The sequence below is a fragment of the Balaenoptera physalus genome, assembly GCF_965194825.1.
Source record: "Balaenoptera physalus genome assembly, chromosome: 11".
NCBI classification, from domain to species: Eukaryota; Metazoa; Chordata; class Mammalia; order Artiodactyla; family Balaenopteridae; genus Balaenoptera; species Balaenoptera physalus.
The window spans coordinates 21781411-21800193 of NC_138896.1; the positions used below are offsets into that span (position 1 = coordinate 21781411).

General features: G+C 44.7%; 2 protein-coding genes across 2 annotated transcripts in view; one reads left to right on the top strand and one right to left on the bottom strand.

Annotated features, from left to right (window-relative positions):
• The first annotated feature begins 1267 nt into the window (after positions 1–1267).
• LOC309638925 (zinc finger and SCAN domain-containing protein 16-like) overlaps positions 1268–18783 on the top strand; it is a 378126-nt gene continuing 360610 nt past the window's right edge. Inside the window, exon 1 of the mRNA XM_082415474.1 lies at positions 1268–1278. The gene's annotated coding sequence lies outside the window, so the exon portion shown is untranslated. The remainder of the gene's footprint in view (positions 1279–18783) is intronic.
• On the bottom strand, positions 1592–8583 carry LOC309637879 (POM121-like protein 2). Its single transcript, XM_082413107.1, is given in 6 exon segments — positions 1592–5615; positions 5618–6469; positions 6472–6685; positions 6689–6759; positions 6762–7176; positions 7180–8583. Coding segments are annotated over 6 exon segments (3048 nt in total). The 5' UTR covers positions 8122–8583; the 3' UTR covers positions 1592–5061.

Sequence of the window (18783 nt, forward strand, 5' to 3'; positions counted from 1 at the left end):
CTTCAGCTTTGAACAACTACTTATCATGCACCTACTGTCAACCAGGCGTTTGCCTCAACACTGATTTCAGTGGTGGCAAAGAGATATGTTCCTTATTGTAATTTTTAAAATTAAATTTTTATTTTGGAATAATTTTAGAAAAGTTGCAAAGACAATACAGAGAATTGCCTTATACCCATTACCTAGTTTCCCTTAATATTAGCTCCTTCCATTACCATGGTACCTTTGTTAAAACTAAGAAACCAACGTGGGTACTTTACTAATAACTAAACTCCTGACTTTGTCTATATCACATCAGTTTTCACACTGATGTCCCTTTTGTTTCCAGGATCCTACATTCAGCCTCCTCTAGTCTGTGACAGTTTCTCAGTGTTGATGAAGTATTTCTGTAGTATACTTGACTGTTTTCCAATCTGGGTTTGTCTGATATTTTTTACATGATTGGTTTGGGGTTATAGGTTTTTGTGGGAGACCACAGAGATAAAGTACTGGTCCCATCGCACCATAGCAGATGTTACATGATAGGAGCATAGCTTACCATTGGTGATGCCAACCCTGATCATTTTGAAGGTAGTGTTTGCCATTTTTCTCCCTTGTGAAGTTCCTATTTTTTTTTCCTACTTCCTACTCTACTATTTAGAAGTTAGTCACTAAGTATGGCCCATATACCGGAAGGGAGGGAATTAAGCTTCATCTCCTGGGGTGGGGGGTGGGGGTGTGTGTGTGGGGGGGGAGTATTTACTTATATTAGTTGGAATTCTTCTGTAAGGAAAATGTTTCCCTTCTCCTGTATTCATTGATTGATTTATATCAGTATGGACTCGTGAATATGTATTTTATACTTTGGATGATAATCCAAAACCACACGATCTGTTGTTCAAACTGTTCCAGCTTTGGTCATTGGGAGCGCTTTCCCTGTTATAAAGAGACAATTGGCAAAGCTCTTTCTTTCCTACTGTGTTGATATTAATAAATTTTTTTTTCACACATCATATAAAAAAATCGTGTTTCATCTTTCGCTGAACTAGTTAAGACCCAAGTGTGGAAGTGTAGAAAGTGTGGATGGTTTCCCAGTTTATTTTTGGACGAAAATAATCCAATAGGGTCAGTTTCTTTGCAAGAATCAGTTACCCAGAGGAAAAATAATATGCCCAAAGCAGCTCTATTTCCCTTGCTGGTCACTCACTACTATCCTTTCGCCCTGTAGATGGGATTCAAACGAGGACTTCAACCTTGCGGGAAATCAACGTCTAAATTTTTTTAAGTTCTCCGCGCGAGGTTTGTTTCTCACCCTGACGTTAATTGCGACATCGCAGTGGACCTGAGACTGGAAGAACTCTCATCTGCGTTGAAATCTAAGAGGAAAGCCTTGTGGCACAAATTGCCCGGTACGGGGACCGAACCCACGACCTTGGCGTTATTAGCAGCAGGCTCTAACCAACTGAGCTAACCGCTAGTACGCTCCTCTGTAAGCAAGTCAATGAAAAGGAAACAAAATGGTTTCTTCAAATTCTCGGGGCGGGGTGCCGGGGGGCTGGGGGGCCGGAGGGGTGGGGCGGGGGGAGGCGGGGAGGGAGGAGAAGGAGAGGGAACACAAAGAACCGAAACAACCGAAAAGTAACGTTAATTTTTTAAATCTCCACATTCTTCCTATTTCACTCTCCCCCATCTCGGAGTTAGGAAAAAGAAAAAGAGAGAAAAAAAAACATTTGGCCTGATTGAACTCTGCTTCTTGGAGGCCTCCCTCTAACTGACGACTCTGAGCCCCCCCTAAAGATCAGATTCAAAGTCCCCGAGTGAGCCTTCCTTCCTCCTACCTATTTAAAATAATTTATAAAAATAAATTATTTTTAAAATAATTTTATTTCATACTATCAGAGTCCTTAATCCATCTGGAATTCATTTCTGTTAATTGTATGAGATGAAGCAATTTTCTTTTCTTTGAAGAGTTTAGCTACTTGTACCAACTGCACTTGAAAAGTTCATTAACTTCCTGCCGTTCTAAGACGACGAATTTAGCCCTGTTTTTCATATTCTATACCCTCCCCGTAAGGGATCTCACCTTTTCCGAAGGTTTCGATATTCTAAGGTACATTGACAATGCTCCAATCTTTCCCTAGCCCTCACCAGACACTCCATACATTCATTTGCTCTAACCAAAAACCTTTGCTTTATCCCGGATTCCTCTCTTCATCTCACACCTCACAACCCCTTTAAGAGCAAATCGATTAAATCTATATATAAATCTGACCACTTCTCACCACTTGCATTGTAAGCGTCCTCGGCTGGGCCACCATTGAATCCCACCTGGATTCCTGCAGAACCCTCCTCCCAGTCTCCCCGCTTTCACTCCTCTACCGTCCCATCTCAGCCAGCAGCCAGAACAATCCTAAAAATGAGTCAAGTCATGTCATCTATTTGTCCCAAAGCCTCTACTTGTTCCACATCTCACTCTTGGGGACTTCCACCAGGTTTTCTCTTTGCCTGGAATCCTCTTCCCTCATACTCTGGCATGGCTAAGTCTGTCAGTGAATTCAAGTCTTTGCTCAGATGTCAACCTCTCATAAGAGCTCAGATGAAACTGTAGCGCCATCTTAATCCACCTACCCTGCTCTATATTTTTGCCATGCCGGTTACAATCTCTTTCACATGGTAGTCATTTCCTATTATGTTTATTGTTTATTTTTTAATCACACCCCCTACTAGAACATAAACTCCACAAGAACAGGAATTTTATCTGTCACTGAGAACATCCCAAATATTAGAAGAGTGCCTAGTAACCAGCATCAGACGCCCAGTATTTTTTGAGTGAATGAATGATTGAATGTGACAAATATTTCCTTCATATTCCTTGGTCATTTCACGCTCAGTCTATACAAAATTCCATGTATTCTGCCAAAATTACATTTTCCATCCTCCAAGTCAGATGGCTAAGGGTCGGTCTTCTCCAACTCCCCCTTACCCTTATTCTGCCCATCTCCTCTGCCCACACGGTGCAATCTGTCACCAAGTCCTGCTTCTTAATCCCTCCTCTCTCTACTGCCTCCCCACGCCCACTCTTAACTACCTGGTTAACAATCCCTGTTAACCAGGTAATTAATTACCTAGCTGGAATGTATTGTATCTTTCATCTTTGTTGGTGTCTCCGCAGTCTCCCACACATTTCCAAGCCTCCAGCCTGTCCCCATTTGACTCCTCCCTCACATGACAGCCAGAGCAATCTAAACCCAAGCTTGTCTCTTTCCTACTTAAAATCTTTCCATGACTCTCCATTGCATTTGGAATCCTGTGCACACTGCACGATATGGTTTATAAGCATATCCATAATCTGCCCCTTCTTCTCCCAAACCATGTCTGACTCCTTGAAAGTTATCCAGATAGATGCGTTCTGTCTTCCAGACCCTCCTTTGCACGTGTTTTGTCTTTGGCCTGAAATACCCTTCTCCAGTTGCTAGAACTGGAGAACACACACCGTAAAACAGAATTCAAGTTTCAAGACTTAGATAAGAAAGGACCTTCTGCCCTGCTTCCATTCCCTTAGTACCTGTCGCTTGTTATGGAATCACTGGCTTACTTACCAGTCTCCCCACTAAATTGTAATCTCCAAAGCAGAAGTTTTCCTTCACCTCTGAATGTCTGGTGCAAAGCACGATACAAGGTACATAGACATCACCGTATAAATGTTAAATTATCATGTAAAGAGCTGTAGAAATTGTCTAATACTTTTCCTCTTGCCCCCCTCTGTAAGATGGCAATCTTGGGTTGTGGAATGCCTTTCAAAGTAGAAACAGCATGGACATTTAGAGTCGTATATACCTGGGTTAGAGGTCTGACTTTGGTGATTTGCTGTAGTGAGGGAGAAGCGAACACAGACTTCGGAGCCAATAGGGTTGAAATCCCAAATCGAACCTTTTCTAACCGGTTGACCTTGGGCAAGTTTCTTAACATCTTTCTGCCTCTGAATAGATATGAGTTTTATAGCAATTCCTGTATCATAAACTCATTTCAACAATTTGTTTTTATTTTATCAACCAACTTAAGATTGCTTATTTTTCCAAGGAGGTCTCTTCCAATGTATCCATAAAACAGGAGACAGATGTATTCAGGGAGTCATTCTTGCCTTTTCTTTTTTTCCATCAGGATGACATGTGCTAAGGAATATATCGTAGCTACTCAAAGACCTCCCATTGGTTACAGTACAGAGGTCAGCTTAGGTATCTGCTCTTCCTCCCTTTCTCCCTTTGTTCTCAGGCCCAAGAGTTTTCCTGCCCTAGCCACCCTATCTGGGAGAGATGTGAGGTAGAGGGTGATTTTATAAGGTACACATTAAAAGAAAAGTAGAAGCTTTGGTTCCTTAATTGAGCATTTCTCACTCGTAATTATGGAGGAATTATGACCTATGGTGTAAGGAAAAGAAGCAAGGTTGCACCACTCTCTTTTTTCCTCCCCTGGCCCTCCCACGGATGCTCTCATGGGTAAACCATTGATCCTCAAGGAAAAGTTGGCTTCAAGGTCAAATTGCATTAAAAGCTTCTCCAAAATAAATAAATTAAATTAAAAAAAATCTTCCCCAAGAACCAACTGAGGAGCAAAATGGCAAGAAATGAGGACTTGGCCTCCCTAGGGGACCAGATAAAGGAACCACTTCTTTGAGCCAAATAAAAGCAGGCTAAGATTTAGAGAGAATCTATTCCTCTTCCCGAAGATGCAAGAGAATATGGGTTGTACTTTTTGCCTCCCTGGCACGTTTGTTCCCAGAGAAAAAAGCAGGAGGCAGTGTCCTGACTGAGCTCACCCTTGACACAGAAAGGAGTGGGTAGGGAGGGGAAGGCAAGTCTCCGTTCACTTCCAAAGCTATGGTTCCACTCATTTTCATTCTGCTATCACCACTAGATACTTTAGTCCTTCATTTTCCTCTAGAATGTAGGTTAGGACCACAAGGTGAGTGTGTAAAGCTCTCACCTTAGATCTGGGGTATTTTTGCTGTAGAAAATTAGAAGTGACTGAGGCACTTCACTATGCTGAGGTCCAAATCAGAGTACGAATGGCAAGGAACACAAGTTATTTCTTGTGGGCATGAGGCCTTCGGGAATGCCCTTGCTCCCTATTCTTTGGGGATTTTGATTTTGCACCAATGGAAAATGAAGGGGCTGACAGTCTGAAAGATCTTCTCCCAACAGAGCCCTGGGGCGGTGGAGAGGGCACCCCAAAGCCAGGGCTGCCGCCTGCCTTAACTGATCCAGTGACAGGGGTGCTCTGAGCAGAGCGGGTCATGGAGGGGTCCCCAAACATAGTTTTTCTTGCAGAAATGCTGGCCTTCCCCAAGGCAAAATGTGTGCCCTGGCTGGTCCGGCCCTGGTTGTTTGGGCCGCAGCCTGTTCCCAAGGGTGTGATGCTGCTAGTGGTCCCACTTGGCTCTGCTCCAGTGCTGAATGCTCCAGGGTTGGAGCTCATGTCTGGGGCAGTGACGCCCATCCCAGTCTCCTCACAGTCTATAGGGGTCACTAATCCCCCAAAGTCAAAAGGTCGTGGGGCTGTACTGCCAAACACTGAGCCACAAGCCCCACTCCGGTGGGTTGGGGTGACAACTCCCAAACCGTTCGTATTAGCTTGACCGGAGTGCTGCCAAAGGCCGGCCAGAAGCTGGCCGGGATGTGAAAGGTGGAGGCTGATGGTGCCAAGCCCCCAAAGGCTGACTGCGTGGTACCGCTGAAGGATGGCTGGGCTGGAGTCGGTGTTGGGATTGAGGAGGCCACTGGTGAGCTTCCAAACATGAAAGAGCTATTGAAGCTTGGGCCAAGGGCTGGTTGGGGGGTTTCTTGCTTCTGCACATATGCAGCCCCAAATGCAGGTTGGGGAGTGGCTCCCAGGGATAGTGGGAAAGGTGGCCTTGAGCTTGACTCCAAGGGAATTGTGAATGCTGCGGTCGAACTGGAGATCCTGGATGACAATGTAGGCTGGTTGGTGGTTACTAGGGCTGAAGTTGCCAGAGGGCTACCCACAGCGCTACAATTGGCAGCGCTCCTGGTAGGGGATATCTGGACAGCACTGGGAAGAACCTGGCTAAAGATGGTGACTGTGTGCACAGTAGGAACGGTTGGACGCTGGCATAGTGGGAAAGTGAAGCCTGCAGCTGGGGAGAAGCTGGCCCTGAAGGCACAGGCAGCCCCGAGAGGGAAAGGGGGGCAAGTGGAAGGGATGGAGCAAGTGTTGCCCATGGTACTGGTAACATTCACTCCACCAAAATCCAAAGGTGGCTTAAAAGAGCCTTTGGATGTGCTGGCTGGGGTGGTGGACACGACTACAGAGGTAGCCTTGACCAGGCCATGGAAGAGACGGGTAGAAGCAGGAGTAGGTGGAGGAGGGGTCTGCTTGAAAGAGAAAGGAGCTCTCACGGGCATAGTTTTAAGTGGTCTTAGGCTGCCAAAGATAGCCTTGAAGGTGGGAGTTGAGATACCCGGAGGTGTAAGATGCTGTAAGATGCTGCAGCTGTGCTTGAAATTCTGGAATATGAGGAGCCTCCTATCTCACTATTGGCTGGGAGCCCCAAAATGGGTTTTGACAAGCGTTCAGCAGAAGTTGCAACAGGAGGTGCAGATGCAGGAAGATGGGGGCCTGGGCTGCTCATCAATCCAAACAAAGTGCTTTGCATAGTGGGTGCTGCAGGGATAATGGCAGGTGAGTCTCAGGGTATGGCAGCCTGAGACGTTGAAGGTGGCCACGTGGTGTCAGTGACTGGTGATGTGGGAAAACAAGGGTCAGAAGGATGAAAGCAGTTGTGGGTTTTGAGTCTGAAGAGGTGCCTGAAAGGGGCTCTGACTGTGAGCACCCACGTGGGGCCAGCAGGCCCGCTGTCTTCAGAGGCGAGTGGGCCACACTGATTGCCTCTCCGGTAGGTTGTGGGAAGGCCAGTGGACTTGGAGACTTCTGCATTTTATGTAAGCTTTCCAGCGGAGGATCAGCGCCCTGGGACAGGGAAGGCTGAAGAGCAGACCAAGTGTCAGGGACAGAGTCTGTGGTGACCTCAGTCGTATCCTCTCTGGCTTTGTTGCTCCGTTGGAGTCCAGCTTTCTTCCCTAAGGCCAGGTCTTCAGGAACTGCATAAGCAAGCTGAGGAGGTGGAGTCAGGGACAGCAGGCTGCCAGGGCTTGATAGAAGCAGGGGAATCTGATTTTGCTACCCAGAGCTGCCAGATGTTTCTCGGGACTCATCGGATACCGGTGGGACTGGAGAGTGAGACGGATGGCCATGTTCTTTCCTTGTTATTGGCCACTCTGGTATCTGGAGTGATGTACTGGTAATACTTCTCTTCCAAGGCTCAGAGAAATCTCTAGAAGAGCTGTAAGAGCTTGTAATAGCATTTCCTTGGGAGCTAAGGGGGCCACCTGTGTGTGTGCTGGCCAAGGAGTCCATGGAGGAGCAGCTGGGCCTGTTATTCAAGCTGTGATCCGAGCCCCAGCAGTCGAGGCTTCTCTGCAGAGGCCCAGGCCTGGGCACAAAAGAAGTGAGGACTCCATTTTTCGTCAGAGGCTTAAACGCAGATGGTCTGGTCTCTGGAATCCTTCTCCTACTGTCCAAGCTCTCATGGAACAGTCGTTCTTCCCACCTCACTTTCCCCTTCTTGCACTCTCTGAGGGCCCTCAGCACTGTCTCCTTCGCACATGGGTCTGGGGGCTTCTCAGAAGGTGAGACCCCTGCAGAGTTCGTTTCCTCTGCTGGGGCAGTGGAGGGGGGCGCTGTCCGCTCACGAGGAGCGAGTTTGATGGTCACCGGGCTCCAGATTGCCCTGGGGTGCCGAAGAGACCAGATACTCCGCTTGAAGTAACTTTCCCACCCGTCTGAGGGAAGAGGCCCCACGATGGAGCTCCGGGACCTGTTCATGGGAAAGCGCCTCCAAGCCTCGTTGACCACCCACGCGTTGGGACTGGTAGGATCCCCGTTCGGCGGCCTCCTCGCAGGTCTGTGCCGAGCGGCAGGGTGGGCACGATGGACGTGCTGAACCCGGGGGACCTGATGAAGGGGCTGAGCTGGCCGGCGGTTCAAGGGCCTCTCCGACAAGTCTGTGCGCCCCTCTGCTGGGGATGACGGCGAGAGTCCCAGCTTGCCCTCGTAAGTGCCCATGTGGAGCAGTGAGGCGGAGTCGGTGACTCTGACTTCGGGTTTGGGCTCCCGAGGTTTCTGACGCCTGCTGACTCAGCCGCAGTCGAAGTGTTCCGGTGACGGTTGGGATCCCTGCGCGAGGAGAGTGAAAGGGTCTCGGGGCGCTCCTCACCCTCCAGGTCCTGCATCCGAAAGTGAGCGGCCGGTGGAAACAGAGGACACGCGGGACCTCGGCAGCCCCCGTAGCCTGCTCTGCTAGTTTGAGGCTTCAGCTGGCCGCTCTGGCCTCTTTTCTCTCCTCTCCGGGTTGCAGCGCGCGGCACGAGGAGAGGGATTGGAGAGGAAGCGCGCGGCCGGAGTCCCAGAGCTAGAGTCGAGCAGGCGCCGGGTCTCCAGACTCCGGCTCCCGGCCCCGGCACCGCTCCGTCCGCCCGCCCGCCCGCTCGTCCCCCGGAGTCGGAGTAGGGAGGGCAGTCCGAGCCCCTCAGCGTGAGTCGGTGGAGGTTGGGGGCGGGGGGCGGGGCGCTGGCGGGAGCGCGGGACCGGAGACCCGGGCGCGTGGACCTGGGCAGCCCAGACGGCGTTCGTGGCGCCAGCAGCGGGGAATAACGGAGGCCGGGTTTGCTGCTTGGGGATTCCCGCCCTTCTTCCTTTCCTTTGCCCTTTCCTTTCTGCAGCCAGTAGGTGTCAGTCATTTGCCTCCGGGATGACAAGCTCCGGACGCAGCCACCATCCAGGGTCGCCTCCCCGAGGCTGAATGTGTGTCGCCCTCCGATTGTTCGCACTTTGAGTATGCAGGTACGGTGGCACCGTGGCGGGGTCTCGAGGCTCCGGAGGGGGCCAAAGGGATTTCTTCTCTGCCGACCGAGAACCTGAGCGCCTCCGCAGGCACCCGGCTTTGTCCCTCGCTCAGCAACCCCCCCGCCCCCCCCGCCCCGGCCACCCTCTCCAATGGCGATCCTCAGCTAGCCCAGTGGGGTCGGAGCGCCAGGAGGGGAGCAAAGAAGTGGGAGATTTAATCTGCGGCTGAATATTCAGGCTAAGCCAGAGTGAACTAGGGCACTAACATTCTGAGAAATTCAAAAACGAATAACGTTTTAAGGTTTCTAATACCATTCCTTCCAATAACGATAAAAATGGCACGGATTGAATACGATTCTTTCAAGAAAGGTCATTTTAAGGTCGTTAAGTTAAGGAACTCGGAGAACGAGTTCCATTCAAAACCCACACTGTCCAAAAATGGGTCCAGACATCTCCCACTTCACCGATCTCTTTCTCCTTGAATTTGTTATTTCCACAGAATTTTACGCCAATATAAGGTATGTTTACGCTTAAAGTCTTTATTCGATCGTTCTACGATACTAGTCTGCACCAAATAGAGGTATAGACACTGAAATCTGAAATTTTGATATGTGACGGAACCACAAATCTGTTATAATTAATTCTTTTGGTTTCATTTATATTTGCATTTACTGATAGAATGCAATCAATCAGAACATCGTAATTAGATAATAAATTTGAAAGGCCCTTTACTGGAAGTTGTAACAGAAGTAAATATGGAATGTGTCACCTCTTTCTCCAAGAGGTCGCGTACAATATATTGATATAAGACCACCTCCACTGAAGGAATATTTCCATTGCTCCTCTACTGGACACCAGGGATGGAAGGAATTTTACAATTCGGGGCAGTGTGTCCCTTCAGATAGGTAGAAGAGTTTTGGAACTGCCTAGTGAGAGAATGGTGGGATTTCAAAGTAAGGTGGGAAGCAAGAAGCCAAACTAGCGGATTCTCAAACTCGTGGATGTCAACTGGTTGAACATGGAAGAGGTAGAAATTGATTCGGTTTTTGTGCGTGCTTGTAGCCCAGTTGGAGTAAAGTTGAGCCAGGGACGGAAAAGCTCTGTAGCAGAGGATGGTTTCGATCCATCGACCTCTGGGTTATGGGCCCAGCACGCTTCCGCTGCGCCACTCTGCTTCACCTTGGAGGACTGCCACTGTTCTTCCCTTCGATGATTATGTCACCGTTTCTGCGCTGAACATTTTTTTCGATTTCCTTTCTTTCTGATGGTTTTCGTCGCCCCTCTCTCTCGAGGCACGTAAGAGATCAGCTCTTCCGCAACCAGATGACCTCGGGTCATCACCTTCGGGTCTGCAATTTTCCAGCCTGCCCAAGAGTGCCCAAGCTCGTCATTGAACCCCCTCGCCAGCACCCCTCCCCACTCCCTGGAGCCGCTAGCCTCTCGGAGCGGAGCAAGAGCCCGCGGAGCAAAACTCTGGGTGGACCCTTCTCGGGGAGAAGAGCGGAAGTCGTGGAGCCAACTCTGCTGCCGCCGGAAAGGAAACGTGTTAACCATCTCCTCTGTTACCTGTCGAAAGATCTTAGATAACACTTTGAGTAAAAGAGAGGCATTTTGTTTGCTCGCAAGGGCGCAAGATTTTCAGGACGGTGTGCCTGAAATAGAGTTAACCCAATTAGTTTCTCAAATTATTACACGGGGGTCACAATTCCGATTGTATCTCGTTTGGGGCCGTTTGGACTAAACAAATTTTTTAAAAGATAGGACCTTCCTTTTCTCGAGGCTTATATTACAGAGCAGAGCCTTTGGGAAGTTCCTGGACACAGCTCTCATTTGCAGCTGCCTCTGCGATGACGCTAGAAGGGGCCGGTCTGGAAGCTTGTAAATCTTTTCTCTTTAGCACTGGAAGCTTTTGGAGAGTGAGCGTAGAGTGTTCCTTCAGTCACATGGCTAGGCCGAGGCTTGTATGCTAGTGTGTTTTTGTTTGTTTGCTTTTTCTCCTTGTACTCCATGTCCCCGTCCACAATAAAACTTAAGGAGCGATGGTGGAGTGGCGAGCTTAGCAGCTCGCACCAGCAGAGTACCCTCCTCGGGTCTGCAGCCACGCGCACTGCCCTACCTGAGCCCAGCTATGCAGCTACCCCAGCCAAGGAAAGCGAAACTCCATTATTCCTTTGGGGCTCTTACCCCGACCCCCCACCCCGAGATCTTTGTCATCTCAGGGAGATGCTGCCATCTTCAAATTGTACCCTCTCAAGAAAGTCTTTTTTCAAAACTTTTCTGACTGCAACTCAGTGTCGAAATACATTTTAAGTCACAACTCAATATAATATGCAAACAAATGTATGTATGTATGTATATATATATATATATATATATATATATATATACATTTATACATATGAGAGAGAGAGATTTATATATATAAATGAGAAAGATAACTATCTGAATCTATCAATAATCTATACCAATATCGATATAGCTATAGATAGATGATAGATATTTGGAGAGTCAGAGAGGCCAAACTCTACCAAACAGTATTTTACTGCATGGGTTTATTCTGATGTTTCCTATTTCTATTCCTATATCTTCTATTTCATTTATTAAAATACCATTCATGACCTTTTTTTTACATTGATTTTACACCCATTCACCTCTGAGTGATTTCAAAAACACTGTCACTTATATAATGCTATTCGAAATGTCTCTTCCTTTTAGAGTCAGATAAGGAAGATGTGAAAGACAGTGACCGTTACACAGTGGTCAAAGAATTAAGGAAATGGTTCTAATGCCACCAGCATTTTTTTGGTATCAAACAGGACACAGTGTTAACTCTCCCAGAGACTACACTCCACATGCCCCTATCTGTGATTATTCCTGCAGTTAGTGAAGGGAAATCACACTTATTCTAAACAGTCCCCTCTGATTAGGGTTTTTTTTTTTTTTTTTTTCCACCTCTATTTCACAGTTGTGATGTGGATTCTTTTTCTCCTCTTCTGTTGAAGGATTCTTGCCTGTGTGACTAAGTAGGTAACTGCCCTCACCTCTTAGAGAATATTTTGCTTTTATTCCTCTATTTTACCATGTCCAACATATTGTTCTGATGCTGTTCCCTCTGTGTAGAGAATTCTTACCTCAGATATCTATAAGATTTACTCCCTGGCCTCCTTCAAGCTTTTGTTCAAATGTTGGGATCAATGGATCCAAAGGTTTTGGACAAATGCGGTCTGCCCTCCATTTTCCGTGACTACTTCAAACGATTTGTCTATTAAATTCCCCTAACATTTCTGCTAGGATGAATAATTCTCACCTTCCTTTGCTGTGTTGTCACAGTACACTGGTTGCAGTGTTACCCCATTCATTCAACATTTACTCTTGCTAGCTGTGGTTTATGGCTCTCTACAATCAGTTAGATGTTTGTATACTGGAAATTTCAACCTTAAAGTATTTGGGATCATTTGAGATACTTGGAGACATGACTCACCACACTTCAGCCCCACACCGAGAAGAAAAAAACAAAGAGGGTAAAAAACCTTCCTTCAATCTTTTAATAATATTTTAAAATAAGAAATTCCTGTTGTTGATGTCTGAGGGTGATGACATCTACTGGATGAGTGGATCTGTCCAGCTAATTGTTCAGTGGCTGTTCTGAAGTAGATTTTATCTGGTAGGTATTAATAAATGATAAAAGATCCTCAACATTGTGACAATTCCCACAAGTCAATCCACATGCATTTCTCCACACCTCTGGTCTCTAATCTTCAAAGCTTACTCTTTTCAGATTCCTGATCTTCCAGCCAACCATTCCCTTTTGCCTAGGATTCCATATACAGCTTTATCTTAGGCCACTTCTCTCTCCATGTAAAGAGGAACATCAAATGAACCATCTAAAGCTCTAACCACTGGGAGGATTTCTTTTCACCACTATCTTGCAGGGTTACTTCTGAGTGGGAGATTGTGTCACAGCAGTTCATTTAAAGCTCACAGCACCATACAGAACTCACCTATCTATGAACCAAGTGATTTGATTACCAAGGGCTCTTCTACCTAATTCCCCACATAATGGTTCTTAACTTCTCTGATATGTCAGACTGGACATTTCCACGGACATTTCATTAGTCAAACCAAGTCACACGGCCAAGTTCATGAGGAAGAGGAAGTGTTTATATTATATAATAAATATATTATTTCAATGAAATAATCATAAATAATTATAAATTCACATGAAGTAATCATACTTACAGTTATAAATTCACATGAAGTTGCAAAGATAATGTATCAAGGTGGCATGTATCAATAGTTCATTTTTTTTACTTTTGAGTAGTAATCCATAGTATAGATGGACCACAGCTTGTTTAACCTATTCACCTATTAAGGAACATTTTCGTTGTTTTCAGGTTTGAACTATTACAAATAAAGCTCCTATAAATAATAATGCACAGGGTTTTGTGTGGATATAAGTTTTCTTTGTTCTGGGATAAATGCCTAGGAGTGGAATTGCTGAGTTGTATGGTAAGTGTGTGTTTAGTTCTTTAAGAAACTGACAAACTACTTTTCTGAGTGGCTACACCATTCTACATTCCTATGAGCAATGTATAACAGATCCAGTTTCTCTGTATTCTTACCAACCTTTGGCAGTTGTTACCATTTGTTATTTTATCTCTTACAATAGGTGTGTTGTGATATCTCACCATGGTCTTAATATATATTTCCTAAATGACTAGTGATATTGAACATCTTTTCACGGGCTTATTTCCCATTTGTGTATCCTCTTTGGTGAAATGTCTTTTCATGTTTCTTGCCCATTTTCTAATTGGATTGAGTGTTGTTTTAATGTGGAGTTTTGAGAGGTCTTTGTATATTCTAGATACATCTTAGCCAGATATGTGATTTGCAAATATTTTCTCCCAGTCTGTAGCCTTGCTTTTTTTATTTTCTTCACAGAGTCCTTTGCAGAGCAAAAGTTTTTAATTTTGATGAAATCCAGTTAGTCAAATTTGTCTTTTATGGATTGTGTATTTCGTGTTATGTCTAGGAACTCTCCACCAAGCCCCAGGTCCCCCAAATTTTCTCATATTTTTTCTAAAAGTTTTAGAGTTTTATATTTTATTTTAAATCTATGAACCATTTTCAGTTACTTTTTAAATAAAGTGTGAGGTTTAGGTTGAGTCTGGCTTCTTTTGCCTATGGATTGCTCCACCCCAATCTTGTGAAAAGACTTTTCTTCCTCTACTGAATTGCTTCTGCACTTCTGTAAAAAATAATTTAGATGTACTTGCATGTGGTGCTTTCTGGATTCTCTATACTCTTTCATCGACATATATCTATCCCTCTGCCAAAAATGTACACTCTTTATTACTGTGGCTGTATAATAAGTCTTGAAATAATAAGAATGTTTTCTTCCACTTTATTCCGTTTTTTCAGAATCATTCTAGTTATCCTAACTCATTTGTCTTCCTATATAAATAAAACACCCTAGTCTAGAGGGATAGCTTTCTTATATTTCATGGGCTGTAAGGGCTTTGTACTGTGTTCCTCAGGAAGTCTCTATTATTAAAAACTGCTAAAATAATCTTTTGTTTGGAACAGAATATCAAATCTCAACCAATAGCTAAGGCTGAAGGTAACTGACTTCTTGGCGTTTTCTCACTGTAGGTAGGTAAAAGTCATCAAAGTTTAACCCACATTTTTTTGGGAGAAAATCTTAAGTACCATTGGCCCATGGAAAGACAGGCCCATAGCGCCTGGACAGGGACTTGAACCCTGGACCCTCAGATTAAAAGTCTGATGCTCTACCGACTGAGCTACCCAGGCTCTGAATGCATGTGTTTATTCGGCCTCCTTTGTACAGTTCAATTGCTTTGGGGGCATTCTTAACCCCCAACAGAATTTTGATAAATTCGATATTCCCCCTCACATTTTTTTCAGTGGACATGTAACATTTTTCTACATAAGGTTCAATTTTTCTGAAGGATAGAGTAACTTATATCAAAGGAATCTTAAAACTATAGTAGTTTAATACATACCAACATCTCTTGAGAAAGAGAGAGAAGAGAAAGCCCTTGTTAAACTTCTGTGAAAGATTTTCCTTTGATCTTTTATTTCCTTGAATTCGTTATTGCCATCCCGTGTCTCTCATAGAATTTTATTCCAATACAACATCTTTATATATTTAGTATCTTCTTGATTTTCCTACCATGCTTCTCTGTACCAAATACAGGAATAAACATTGAAGTCTGTTGTTTTTCTTTTGAACCCAAATCTGTATTAAAAATACTTCTTGTGGATTGTGCTATATCTGCATCTACTTGCACATAATTAATCAAAGCATAATAAACAGATAATAATTTAAAGACCCTTTAATGGAGGACATAATGGAAATAAATGTGGAATTTGTCCTCCTCCCTCCTCCGTGAAATCGTGTACAAGACTACGTCTACTTAAGGATTCAGTTCTTCCCATTGTTCCCGTGATGGGAATCCGAGAGGAGAGCATATTTACACCCCGGGGCACTGTGCCACAGCCAAATGAGTCCTAATTTATCAGAAATTTCTTAATTTATCAAGCAGAAGGGCGAGATTTTTCCACGAAAGGTGAGAACGTGGGACTTACGTGCCACACTTCTATGGCAGGCTGATCCTCTGAGAGGTGACTTTTGAAAGGTAAATACCCTAGGAAAGGTGAAATATGTAAGATCTAGAAGTAGATTTAGTTCAATTGTTTGAATACAGCTTAACGATGGAGTTGCTAAAAAACTTGCAGCCAAGGTTGGTTCCGATGCATCGATCTCTGTGTTTCCTGTCCAACACGCTTCAGCTGGTCCACTCTGCTTATAAACGGATGTTCCCTCGTCGATATTCAACTCCGTTATCACAACTGGGTTTTCAAACACAAGAATGGCTTCTTTTCTTTCCTTCTTTCCCCCGTCTTTTTCTTCCTCCCCCCTAGCTCAGCTCACTGCTCCCTTTACTCGGCCTCTTTTCGGTCCCCTTGAGAACCACAGGGTTCCAGCAGCGCCCCCAGGCCTGCTCGTTTCCAATCCGCCAAATATTCAGTCTCTGAACCCACTTCTTCAGAAGCTTGTCTGGGCTCACAGGAGGATCTGCAGGGGGAACCGAGGAGGGGGCGGCGGGGCAAAGCCTTGAGGAAACCCTCGCTTGAGAAGAACCTGTCAAAAATCTCAAGAGGTTTTTCTTTGCCTGCAAGGGAGCCAGATTTTCAGAATTCCATTTCCGATTGGATAACGTTTGGATCCATTTTGACAGGGGACAAGAGTTCCTGTGTCTGAAAACAGGATTTTTTGTTTTCGGAGTTGGTCTCGGAATAGAGCTTTTGGAAGCCTCTGCACACCAAGGCTCCTGTTGTTCGCGGCTGCCTCTGCGTGCTACCTTCCAGAAATTGCACTGCTAGATGCCGAATAAGAACTTCACCCCACACAGAAGTAACTAGAAGCCACAAAAATATTGCTCACCAAATCCAAATGTTAAATCTCTCCAATTTAACTTCCCTCCAAACGTCTATAGTCCCTCCTCCGGCAGGAGGGTGAATGTGACAGAGAAGTTGGAGTGGAAAGGGGCAGGGCAATTCCCGACTGTTTCGTGTTCTCTCTTGCTTTTGGACGTCGAGGTTGCATTTCCCCTGGAATTCCTTCTCCTTTTCCCATTTGCCAGTTCCTACTTGTCCTTTGGATCTCAGTTCAGACATTACCCACTACCGCTTCCCCGAAGCTTTTGCTGACTCCTCAAGACTGGTTTAGAAACTCCTAGAATACACCCAGGATTCCTGAAGTTATTTCAATCTTATTAATAGTCCTATTTACATGTTATATTATAACTATCTCTTGTATGAATCTTACATTTGCATGCTCAGGGCTCAGTCCTTAAATACCACGTATATGCAAATGTCTTTCCATCTTGGACTGCTCCTTCAAACTCCAAATTCACATATGCAGCTGCCTTCTAGACAAGTATTTTATACTTAACATTTCCAAAGACTGAATTACTAATCTTCCCCCCAAACTTTCTCCTCCCCAATCTTCCCCCATCTCAGTAAACAACTACTCCATCTGTGCAGTTATCTGTGAGTCTTTGCTTTTGCTCAGATCCTACATCTCATCTATCAGCTCCACCTTCAAAATATATCCATAATTTAACCAGTTTTTACTATTTCCTTTGCTGTCATACTAGAAGGCCTTTCAATCTCTCACCTAATTTAAAATTTTTTTTATTTTATATTAGAGTATAGTTGATTTTTAATGTGTTAGTTTCAGGTATACAGCAAAGTGGTTCAGTTACACATATACATATATCTATTCTTCTTTCAGATTCTTTTCCCACATAGGTTATTACAGAGTATTGAGTAGAGATCCCTGTGCTATACAGCAGGTCCTTGTTGATTATTTATTTTATATATAGTAGCATGTATATGTTAATCCCAACCTACTCCCCTCTCCTTTTTTTTCCTTTGACACAATTTTACATTAATTTTTGTTTCCTTTCTACAAAACCATTTTAAAGGCATTTTACTGATTGAGTACCTCAGGTTTTATGTGAAGTTGCTCCTGTTGTAAATAAAGAGGGAGTTCGTTACTCTGGAAATTTGCTTCTGTCTTTTCCTCCAGGCCAGTTCTACCTGGCAACAAGATACAATTTGAGGTGAAGTCCAAACAGTTCTCATTTCACTTAAAAAAGAAAATAATCTTAGCCTGCCCTGTGGCCAGTAGTGGTTGTGACCACAGCTGGCCATTGAGAACATTTCCAGTATGTAGATCCTCAGGCGTTTCTCGGGTCCATCACCTCAACTTTTACAATAGGCCCGTCACTGGTCCCCCAGTTTCTAGTAACCTTGCCCCTTTCCCATCTATTCTAAACACAGAAGTAGTGCAAAATTCCCCAAGGGTTTGAAACTCTCCAAGAGTTTCCCTCCTGTTCGGTAAAGAAACCAAAGTGCTTATAGTGGCCTGCAAGAGCCCTCCCCTCCTCCCCTCCACCCTCCTCTCTAGTTCCTTGCTCTTCCTCAACAAGTCAGACATACTCCTGCCTCAATCCTTTGCACAGTCTGCTTCCTCTGCCTGGAAACACCCTTTCCCAAACACGTGCCTACCTCATTTCCTCATATCCTTCAGGTCTGCTCAGATATCACTTTCTCAGTGCAGGCTTACCTGTTCAACATATTTAAAATAACAAGACAATAAAAAGAAAAAAGAAGCCATCCCTATTATCTTTTTGCTATATTTTTTCATTCATACTTATCACCATCTACTGCACTATACATTTTACTTATTCATTGGTCTGCATTTCCCATTACAATGCAAACTCCATGAGGATAGAGTTTTGCCCATTTTGTTCACAGATTTAGTCCCAGTATCTCTAGGAGTACATGTTAAATAGCAGCTACTCATTAACAATTTGTTGAATACATGTTGAATGAATGGTCTACCAGGGTACAATAAATGAGTTTTTCCACAGGTGGATGTACAAGCAAATTTCAAGTGTTTAACCCTGAAAGCGGACAGGAATGGTCTGTTCATAGATAAAGGTTCTGAATTCCATTTATATAGCTCCCTGTTGTGGGTGTGTGTACAAACCTGACTGAGTTGCTAACCGTGGGTCTTCTGTTTAATTATGTGACCCACCGTTGCTAGTCAGTGCTTGTGCAAGGACTTAAAGCTTGACCCTGCTGTTAGGACTAAGCACCTAAGACTTCTAATCCCATCTGGAGAGGTGCAGATGTTCATCTGTGTAATCACTAGTTGTTCCACTTTCCAGACCTTCAACTGTCCAGGAATAAACCCTGACTCCTGAGCTACTGGAGCTAAGGCTGGATGAAGATAATACATGAGGCTTCGAGGGCGTGGGAATCTGTGCTAAAGAGGACACATTTTCC